The following is an 11220-nucleotide window of genomic DNA, read 5'->3' on the forward strand; positions in this document are numbered from 1 at the left end:
TGGAACTTAGGTTTTAAGTGAAGATGAGAATTCTGAACTGGGAAACCTCAATCAGAGTGGAGTGAGACTAAAATTTTATTTGCACTAATCTGCACTGCCAACTCATTCCCCTGGAGAAAGTGAGGTCTGCAGACGCTGGAGATCAAAGCTGAAACTTTATTGCTGGAACAGCACAGCAGGTCAGGCAGCATCCAGGGAACAGAAGATTCGACGTTTCGGGCACATTCCTGAAGAAGGGCATGTGCCCGAAACGTCGAATCTTCTGTTCCCTAGATGCTGCCTGACCTGCTGTGCTGTTCCAGCAATAAAGTTTCAACTCATTCCCCTACCTTCCTCTTCTTCTTGAGTCTCAAATCCATTTCTAAATCTCATTTTTCCTCTCTTGTCTTTGGCTCCTAACCCTACTCTCTGTTACTCCACCTTGAGTCCCAATCACTGGACTCCAACCCTGAGAGAAATACCAATGAAAAATCATTAATACTTGGAAATGAATGGACTGGTCATATTGGACCCCCATTTTAAAACATACACCACGATAGCAATATGTCTCATTCACAAGTTTTACTTTTTTTCACTTCTTGGTCATCTTCCTCTCTCCCTTCCCATATGCCAACATCTAGTCCTCCTTCTTCTCTGCTCAGAACCTGCAGCAGGAATCAGAGGATCCACTGCTGAAAATTGGAATTTACAGTCTGTAGATTTCACAGGCTGCTTCTACAGTCATGCTGTGGGGACACCATATGAGTTGACAAGATACTGCTTGAAAATTTAAAAATGCTGGAAATCACAGCATTTCAGGCAGTATCTGTGGAGAGAGAGCAAGCGAACGTTTCAAGTCGAGGTGATCCTTGATCAGAACTGGTAAGCCAAACTTACTGCTTGGCTGCATTTTTTCTTGGAGCAGTCCAGGCACCATAAGTCTATGTAAATAGTTTTCCTATGATGTGCATGCATTTTTTTTAAATCATTTGTGGGATGTGAATGTTGTGGGCTGGCCCATCATTTATTACCCATGTCTAATTGCCTTTTGGAAAGTGGTGGTGAGCTGCCATCATGAACTGCTGCAGTCCATTTGTTGTAGGTAGGTCCATAGTGCTATTTATGTAAGACTACTAGAAAGAAGGCACTGTGGACAGTTGCTTAGTAAAATCTGCTGGTAAAGTACAAAAATTCCGAAGTGTGATAATTATTTTGCTGGGGCCAGGAGGAGCAGAACTGCAGGTTGCAAAGGAATAATATAGGCCTTTCCACCTGAACAATTTCCCTGACCCCTCACAACTTACAAGTAACATGAGAATCCCACATTTCCCTCTATTCAACTGACCAACAGAAAGGATTTACATTTATGTAGCGCCTTTTGTGCCCTCATGAGATCGCAAAGCACATCAGAGTAAATTAAGTTTGTTTTTGAAGTGCAGTTACTATTGTAATGTAGTAAATGCAGCAAGCAATGTGTACCCATAAGTTCATAAATTCATAAGATATTAGAGCAGAATTAGGCCATTCAGCCCATCAAGTCTGATCACAGCTGCTATGCTCGTCATCCCCATTTTCCTGCCTTCTTTCTATATCCCTTCAACCCATTGCCAATTAAAAATCTGCCTAACTCCTCCGTAAATTTACTCACTGTTTCAGCATCCACCGCACTTTGGGGTATCAAATTCCCCAGATTCACAGCCCTGTGGAGGAAATAGTTTCTCCTCACCTCTGGTTTGAATTTGCTCCCCCTTATCCTTAGACTATCACCTCTCATCTTTGAACACTCCACAAGAGGAAGCATCCGGTCCACATCTATTTTATCCACACCTTTTATCGTCTTGAATACCTCAATTTGATCTCCCCTCATTCTTCTAAATTCCAGAGAGTATAGGGCCAAACTGTTCAATCTCTCATCATACGACAAACCCCTCATCTCTGGGATCAATCTAATGAACTTCCTCTGAACTGTCTCCAATGTCATTACATCTTTCCTCAAGTAAGGGGACAGAAACTATGCACAATGCTCCAGGTGTGATCTCGCCAATGCCTTGTTTAGTTGCAACAATACTTCCTTACATTTATATTCTAATCCTTTAGCCATAAAAACCAACGTTCCATTTGCTTTCTTTATTATCTGCTATACCTGCATGCTAGTTTTGTGTGATTCATGAAAGAGTAGATCTAGATCCCTCTGCACCAGAGTCTCTCCCCATTAAGATAATACCCAGCAAACGTACTCCAAATTCCAGTGAGATAATGGCCACATAGATAATTAGAGGTTGGTTGAGAGATAAATATTGGCCAGGAAACCAGGACAAATGCCCACATTCTTTGAAAGTATGCCTTTGGGAACCTTTACATCAACTTGAGAGGATAGATGGGGCCTTGAATTGAAGTCACACATTTAAATTTTGGCATATCCAATAGTGCAACACCATCAGTACCTATAGTTTGTGCTTACGTCCTAGTGTGGGACTTGAACCTATTTGAACCTTACAGTCCTGAGGAAGAGACAGCATCTGAGGAGCAGGAGAATCGACATTTCGGGCCTAAGTCCTTCATCAGGAATGAGGCTTGTGGGTATTGGTTGAAGGGATATGGAGAGAAAGCAGGGAAAATGGGGAGGGGAGCATATCAGCCATGATTAAATGGCGGAGCAGACTCGATGGACCCCTTGGCCCACAAGCTTCATTCCTGATGAAGGGTTTATGCCTGAAACATTGACTTTCCTGCTCCTCGGATGCTGCCTGACCGGCTGTTCTTTTCCATCACCACACTCTTCAACTCTGATCTCCAGCATCTGCAGTCCTTGCATCCTCCTAGTTCTGAGGAAGAGTCAAACTGAACTCACAACATTAACTCTGATTCTCTTTCCACAGAAGCTGCCGTTCCTGCTGAGTTTCTTCAGCATTTTCTGGGTTTGTTTTGAACTTACAGCCACTATCTCAGAAGAAAATACTGTCAACTGAGTCAGAGCTGATTTATATGGTGAAACCACCCCCCCCCCACACCATACTAAGCAATACTTCTGCTATCAGTTCATAATAAAGAAGTTTTACATATTATGTCAGAATCAACTATTGTCTCAAGTCAGAACTTTTGAAATTATAGCAATCTGTAGTCTGCTGGAAAAGGACTTAATCATATTTTGATTTAGTTAAATACTTTAGTAGAATAACAACATATCCACCCTACTTGTTTTGTAGTTGAAATGAATGCTGTGCCTTTTTATAGGTGATCAAAAGCACAAGCAGCTTGAATACAGTTAGTATTGCAGGTGGGTTGGATGACCAGCCAAAAACATCCAAGTGTTCAGCCAATGTAAACAATTTCCAGAACATACTGTGAATTAAATCTGGAAATATTAGCTGAATCTGTGGCACAGTTACTACTGGTAACGTGCTGCAAAAAAAATCTTGAAAAGGAATCAGTCACTTATTACACAATTCTTTACAACTACATTATACGGAAGTCACAGGGGCATTTTTGATCAACTGAGCTTTTGCATAATCACACATATTGTAACATGAGATTTCTATACTTAATGTTTTTTTCTGATACAATTCCATGAATAGAGAATGATGTAATTGTTCTATATTCTGATTCATCCTGAGACCAGTTGAGGAAGTGCTTCATGTTAGGTGTTGATTCTCAAAATACAGTATCATAATATTACCAGAAATAGTTTATGAAAGCTAAATTGAATGGCTGGGATAATTTAGGGAAGCTTAAGGAATGGGCTGCAAGTCCTACTCACTAAGTGTTGGCAGTTCTCAGTGATAAATCTAGGTGGAGCATTAGTTGTTATTTCCTGGTCACAATGCGTTGGAGCATTTGGTGAAAAGGAATTGTGTCTTATACTGTATAATTAGCAGGGCCTTATTTTTAGTTTGGTGTCAGTTTAAATGCAACTGTAGGACTAGCAAAGAAAACCTCTAAAATGCAGATAACTAACTGATTGTACTAGATTCTTCCTGTTCAGTTTCAATGCAAACAATTCTCCAGTACTGGAGATATTTCCCTACATATTGCTGTCTCTTTCCCAAAATAGGAACTCATTAAGTGTTTATAACAATCGCCCATTCCAGTTTTATGGCAACTCTGCCCTTTGCTGGCATGAATCTTGTCAGGTCAAATCCGCATAATTTGTAAAAATACATGACAAAGCATTTCCAGTTGAAACTTACAGTATTTGCAACAAAATTCAACTTGTCTTCACACAGCATATTACACTGAAATGCTTCAATATAATTTCAATATTCTTGATTGTCACAATTACATTCATGGGACAAATAGTCTGAGGGTTTCTACAGTTTCCAGCCCTGGTGTACGACAACTGAAAGGCCACAAAAACCTCCTATACCTTATGTACAGTTGTTTGTTTAGAGTTCAACTTCTGGCTAAAAATGTCTCTGGTTGGAATTCATTGTACATTGCACAGTAAATTTGGAGTAGGATAAAGGATTCTGTTATGCACAAAATCATGGATTAGTTTTTCATGAAGAAAATGGGACAAAAATGAAAGTTGGTGATTCGTAATTGCCATCTTATATAATTAGGTTCCTCCAGTTTGCTCCTCTAATGTGGAGAAAGTGAGGACTGCAGATGCTCAAGATCAGAGTCAAAAAGTGTGGTGCTGGAAAAGCACAGCCGGTCAGGCAGCATCTGAGAAGCAGGAGAATCGACATTTTGAGCATAAGCTCTTCATCAGGAATGTCCTGCGGTGCTTTTCCAGCACTACATGTTTTGACTCTGCTCCTGTAATGTGGTTAAGGTAGTGCCTGGGTATCACTGGACAGGGAGCATGCAGTGTCTACCAATGCTCTTGATTCCTTTAGAGAGAGGTAGGCACCACAGGGGTTACAGTGCTTTGTTTCCTTCTTCAATTCCAATTGGAGTTAGTTCCTTCCCGCTTTCCCTACCCGTCTCTCACTTTTGATAGTTTGCACTGTCCGTAATGGGATTTGCACGTAAATATCTAAGTTAGCCATTGGAAAGTATTAAAAATCACACAACATCAGGTTGTAGTCTAAAAGGTTTATTTGCAAACATTACCTCTTGAAGCGCAGCTCCTTCTTCGGGTTACTGTGTCTGATGAAGGAGCAGTGCTCTGAAAGCTAGTACTTCCAAATAAACCTGTTGGAGTATAACGTGGTGTTGTGTGATTTTCAACTTTGTCCATCCCAGACCAACAACGGCTCCTCCACATCATTGGAAAATATGTCATGGGGATTTGATGGTAGGAAAGCCCTTCAGTTTTATATAAGACTAAAGCATATAAATCGGCTTCTCAATAGGCTTGAAATTGTGTTGCTGGAAAAGCATGGTAAAAACAATGACTGCAGATGCTGGAAACCAGATTCTGGATTAGTGGTGCTGGAAGAGCACAGCAGTTCAGGCAGCATCCAAGGAGCTTAGAAATCGACGTTTCGGGCAAGAAGTGTTGAGCCACGGGGTGGTTGGTTGGTTGGTCCGGGTGTCCCAGAGGTGTTCTCTGAAACGTTCCGCTGGAGGAAGAGCACCTCATCTTCCACCTAGGAACCCTCCAATCATAAGGGATGAACTCTGATTTCTCCAGTTTCCTCATTTTCCCCTCCCCCCACCTTGTCTCAGTCAAATCCCTCGAACTCAGCACCGCCTTCCTAACCTGCAACCTTCTTCCTGACCTCTCCGCCCCCACCCCCACTCCGGCCTATCACCCTCACCTTGACCTTCCTCCACCTATGACATTTCCAACACCCCTCCCACAAGTCCCTCCTGCCTACCTTTTATCTTAGCATGCTGGACACACTTTCCTCATTCCTGAAGTAGGGCTCATGCCCGAAACGTCGACTCTCCTGTTCCTTGGATGCTGCCTGACCTGCTGTGCTTTTCCAGCAACACATTTTCAGCTCCTTCTCAATAGGCTTGCCAACTTTGGCTGGATATATTCCATAGATGTCATCACATGACCTCCCATCTTAAAGTGCCCCTCCTTCAGGCTCAACATACCAATCATCACCTTTTCAATGTGTCCGGGTTTTGAATTTTGACAATCTGGCCACCCCACCCTTGACTGAACATCCTGCCAACCCATTGTGTCTGAACTTATCTAAGAGTGGGCACACTTGTTCAAAGGCGTGGTCTCCAGAACCAGATTCCAGCAGGAACATAAATATACCTGCGGGGAGTCAAGAGGCGGTAGAAGGAAATCGGGGGCGGGTGATTCTGAATTTAGAAGCAAGGGACCCAAAGATTTTGTGACCGGGCTCTTTAGGAATTCCGGCCAAACGGAGAAAGAGTGGGCGCTTTGATAAGTTGTACAAACATTGACGTACGGTTCACTATGAAAGTCGTGTTTGTCCCTTGCCATTAACGTACCACACAATACAACCCAAATTTGTAACTCTTTAAGAGTAACGAAAGATGCAATGAGGAAACACATTTGAAGCATGACGTGAATGTTTAAAAAATCCCTCCCGGTGGATGTTCACTGGTGAACTATTTGCATAAACGCTTGCCACACTCGGCTCCACGCCTCCTCTTGGCGTGTTGCACTGTGCCTTCGGATTGGATGTCCTATTTTGGTAATCGGACAGCCCCTAGAAAAACCTAGACTTGGGTCTGACTGGTTGGTGTAACCAGAGCGGCATACACACTCACAGACAGGGGCGATCGGATCAATTGCCGGATGTATCAACATCGCTACGTGGAATTGTAGTGTGTATCTTTTCAAGTTGACACAATTCCTTCGCATTCCCATGTGTGTGAGAGCGGCCCGGCTCGCCACACTGCAGCGGCGGACACAGTGTTGCTGAAGGTGCGGTCCCAGCAGCAACAGCAACAACGGCAGCGGCGGCTCCGCTTCGCTCTGACCGACATGAGCCTGGAGCAGGAGGCAGCAGCAGGCGCGGTCTCTGAGGGAGACAGCGGCCTCGCTGTCCCGGTGCCGCTCCTGTGCCCCGGACAGGGCAGTGGCAGCACCAGTGTCCCGGCCGGTACCTACTGGCAGGATCACACGGCAGCCGCTTCGGTACCGTCCTCGGTGCCGGCTGCCCGGCTCAAGAACCGGCCGACCACCGTGGTGTACGTGGTGAACGAGGCGGCTCAGCTGCAGCTCGCTGAGAGCCTGGCTCTGCAGTGTTTGAGGGAAGCGTGCGAGAGTGTCAGCGCCTCCCTGGAGACTGTGCCCTTCGAGAAGCTGGACTTCGGAGAGACCGCCGTCCTGGATTATTTCTACAATGCAGGTAAGCTGATGGAGGAAGAACTCTTGAGCCTGCTGCTCCACTGCTTCTGCACAAATGTCCTCTTCAGTTTTAATGAAATTGAAGACCCCTCAAGTCCTAACATTGCCAAAAGTGACTTTTAAGACCTGGAATGATGCAGTTTTTTAGTGCTCCGATCCAGCTTCAGCTGGTGGCACACTGTAAACTGGACGGTGAAACTTGAGCCAGAACTTTAAAAGAGGCAAAGTTGGTGTTGACATTGTGCAAATCAGCCTGAGTCGCTCAGCAGTGCCTAAAGTGCACTGTACTCTCACAATATTACTTGTGAGTGGTGTTTGATCTATAAGAGTGTTGAACCAATGTTTGTTTGAATTTGTTGCCATTTGTTCTGTGCGTAGTCTGAACTGTTCAGAAGAATATGTAACAAATAAAGCAGGTTCGAAGTGATGTATTGCAATACTCTCAGAAAGATCATATTAATGGCGACTTGTGTTTCCCGTGGAGATTGAAATCATGACCTAACTGTATTGGCACAATATTCTGACGCAAGTAATTTGTATGGGAATACTGTATGAACTCCGATTCAATATTTTTTTTTGCTGGACTTGTATTCCATATGTAAAACATGCTAATTTTGAATTATGTGTAATATTGGTCTGCATTGTGTTGCACTATTGATGTAAAAGAGAACACTATATTTGTAATAAAATATGGCAAGATTCAGCTGTGTTTGTCAGATAGAGATCTTCATCACAGATGATTATTAATCACTAAATGTTTAGCCTGCTCTGCTTGTATATAATGATGCTTTTCCTATAAACTGGTAAGATGAACATTGCACCTGCCATTATGAACAAAGAGCGTACCGACAAAGTCTTGATGAAAGGAAAGACCCGATTGAACTGAGAATTGATCAAGAGGAATTATTAGAAAGGCTAGCTCTAATTTAAGAACTGAAGTCACAAGGAGATATTGGGATAAAGCTGAGAATACTGAGGGAGGCGGTGGCGGAAAGTGCAGAGGTTTTGGCTTGGGCAGCACTTACTGCCCATCTTGCTACCAAGAGGACAGTTAAGAGTTGATTATCTTGCTGCAGACCTGGAGTCACATGTTCGGGTAGGCGAGGTAAAAATGACACTTTTAGGGAATGAAAACTATTGGGTGAACAAGATAATTTTTTGACATGGGTTACATGGTCCCCTCAGACTAAAGTTTATAATTCCAGATTTCCTTTTTTAAAGATTCACCATCTGCCATGGTGGAATTCAAAACCGATGCCCCCAGAATTTTAGTCCAGGATTCTGGACTACTGGTTCATTCACATTACTGTTAGGCCACATTAACTTCCCATTCTGCTTAGATACAAGGGTGTTGCCAGAAGACTGGAAAAATGTAAATGTTAGACCTATGTGCAGCGGGTCTAAGGATAAATTTTAATGAGATAACATGTTTGATATGGGTGATGCATTTGATGTAATGTGCACAAACTTCCAAAAGTCAATTAATAAAGTGCCACATAGCCTTACCAGAAAAGATGAAGTCCTTATTATCAGCCTGATCCCTGTGATGGCAGGTTTTGTTATCTGAGAAGAGATTGGATTGACTGGGCCTGTAATCACTGACGTTAAGAAGAATGAAAGGGGACGTTATTTGAAATGAATAAACTTCTGACAGGGCAGGACAGAGTTGATAGAAGGTCCTGGGATACACACAGGCCATTTCAGACTGAACTTTGGCGAAAGTTTTGTTTTTACTCTATGGACTTCTTTACCACAGAAGGCAGTGGAGGTAAATCACTGAATATATTTAAGAAGTAAATGGATTTCTAGAAGCTAAAGCCATGAAGCGTTTTGTGGACAGAGTGGTGGTTGAGAGAGCATCAAAATAATCCATATTGAATAATTGGGCTAAATGGCCTGTTCTTGTCTCTGATTTCTATGTTTCTATAGAACAAAATGGACAGTGAAAATATGACTGACTGGAAGTAGAGATGAATGAGGAATGATTTTCAGACTGCACAATTTCAGAAATTGCTGGGGGATAAAAAAATCTTTGTGTCTTGAGTGGTGAGAAGACTTTAAAAAGAAGAAATAGATTTTAAAAGAACAAAGGCCAGTGGAATAGGTGGACTCCAAGCAGATCAAATTTATTAAAGTGTGGAGAAATTTGAGTAGGATGAATGAGGAGAGGCAAAGCACAATTCTAAAGTGCTTGCAAGAGCAGTGTGGACTGGAATCCCTGATGAAGGGCGCCTGTCTGAAACATTGATTTTCCTGCTCCTCGGATGCTGCCTGACCTGCTGCGCTTTTCCAGCATCACTAATCTTGACTCTAATCTCCAGCATCTGCAATCCCTTGCTTTCGTCCATACATTAGATTAGATTAGATTCCCTGCAGTGTGGGAAACAGGCCCTTTTTGGCCCAACAAGTCCACACTGACCCACCGAAGAGTAACCCACCCACACCAATTTCCCTCTGACCAACGCACCTAACTAATGGGCAATTTAGCATGGCCAATCCACCTGATCTACACGTCTTTGGACTGTGGGAGGAAACCGGAGCAAACCCACGTAGATACTGGGAGAATGTGCAAACTCCACACAGACAGTCGCCCAAGGCTGGGTCCCTGGTGCTGAGGCAGCAGTGCTAACCACTGAGCCACCGTGCTGCCCCAGTAGGTGCCTAAGTCAATGAAAGTGGAAGGGCCGGTTGAAATAATGGTTTAAAAGGCCTACAGAATCCCAGGCTTTAAAAACAGGCAGATAATAAAAAAAGCATGGAAATTATGTGAATCTTTTATAAAATACTGTTTTTGGTCCAGGAGATTTAGAGGGAGAAGTCTTCTCACCCAGAGGATAGTGGGGGTCTGGGATGAACTGCTTTTGGGAAGGTAGTTGAGGCAGATAACCTCATAACCTTTGTGAAAAAAATTGCCTCGATATTTACTGTGGAAAGGGACATGAAAAATGTAGAATGTAGGGAAATAATAGTAATATCTTGAAAAATGTCCATATTACAGAGGAGGAAGTGCTGGATTTCTTGAAACGCATAAAGGTGGATAAATCCCCAGGACCTGATCAGGTGTACCCTAGAACTCTGTGGGAAGCTAGAGAAGTGATTGCTGGGCCCCTTGCTGAGATATTTGTATCATCGATAGTCAGAAGTGAGGTGCTGAAAGACTGGAGGTTGGCTAGCGTGGTGCCACTGTTTAAGAAAGGTGGTAAGGACAAGCCATGGAACTATAGACCAGTGAGACTGACGTTAGTGGTGGGTAACTTGTCGGAGGGAATCCTGAGGGACAGGATGTACGTGTATTTGGAAAGGCAAGGACTGATTAGGGATAGTGCATGGGAAATCATGTCTCACAAACTTGAGTTTTTTGAAGAAGTAACAAAGAGGATTGATGAGGTCAGAGTGGGAGACATGACCTACATGGACTTCAGTAAGGCGTTCGGCAAGGTTCTCCGTGGGAGACTGGCAACAAGGTTAGATCTCATGGAATACAAGGAGAACTAGCCATTTGCATACAGAACTGGCTCAAAGGTAGAAGACAGGTGGAGGGATGTTTTTCAGACTGGAGGCCTGTGACTAGTGGAGGGCCACAAGGATCGGTGCTGGGTCCACGACTTTTCTTCATTTCTATAAATGATATGGATGTGAGCATAAGAGGTATAGTTAGTAAGTTTGCAGATGACCCCAAAATTGGAAGTGTAGTAGACAGCGCAGAGGGTTATCTCAGATTACAACGGGCTCTTGATCAGATGGAAAAAGTGAGAACTGCAGATGCTGGAGATCAGAGCTGAAAATGTGTTGCTGGAAAAGCGCAGCAGGTCAGGCAGCATCCAAGGAGCAGGAGAATTGACGTTTCGGGCATGAGCCCTTCTTCAGGAATGAGGAAAGTGTGTCTAGCAGGCTAAGATAAAAGGTAGGGAGGGGGGACTTGGGGTAGGGGCGTTGGAAATGTGATAGGTGGAAGGAGGTCAAGGTGATTGTGATAGGCCGGAGTGGGGGTGGGGGCGGAGAGGTCAGGAAGAAGA

At 43.5% G+C, this 11220-nt stretch overlaps 1 protein-coding gene across 1 annotated transcript in view; it reads left to right on the top strand.

Moving 5' to 3' along the window:
- Window positions 1–6102: 6102 nt before the first annotated feature.
- The window catches only part of map3k5 (mitogen-activated protein kinase kinase kinase 5), a 189233-nt gene continuing 184115 nt past the window's right edge, over window positions 6103–11220 (top strand). The window contains exon 1 of the mRNA XM_043685981.1: window positions 6103–7205. Coding sequence (XP_043541916.1) covers window positions 6839–7205 — 367 coding nt within the window. The 5' untranslated portion in view covers window positions 6103–6838. The remainder of the gene's footprint in view (window positions 7206–11220) is intronic.

Source organism: Chiloscyllium plagiosum, chromosome 3 (genome assembly GCF_004010195.1).
Source record: "Chiloscyllium plagiosum isolate BGI_BamShark_2017 chromosome 3, ASM401019v2, whole genome shotgun sequence".
Taxonomy (NCBI): Eukaryota; Metazoa; Chordata; class Chondrichthyes; order Orectolobiformes; family Hemiscylliidae; genus Chiloscyllium; species Chiloscyllium plagiosum.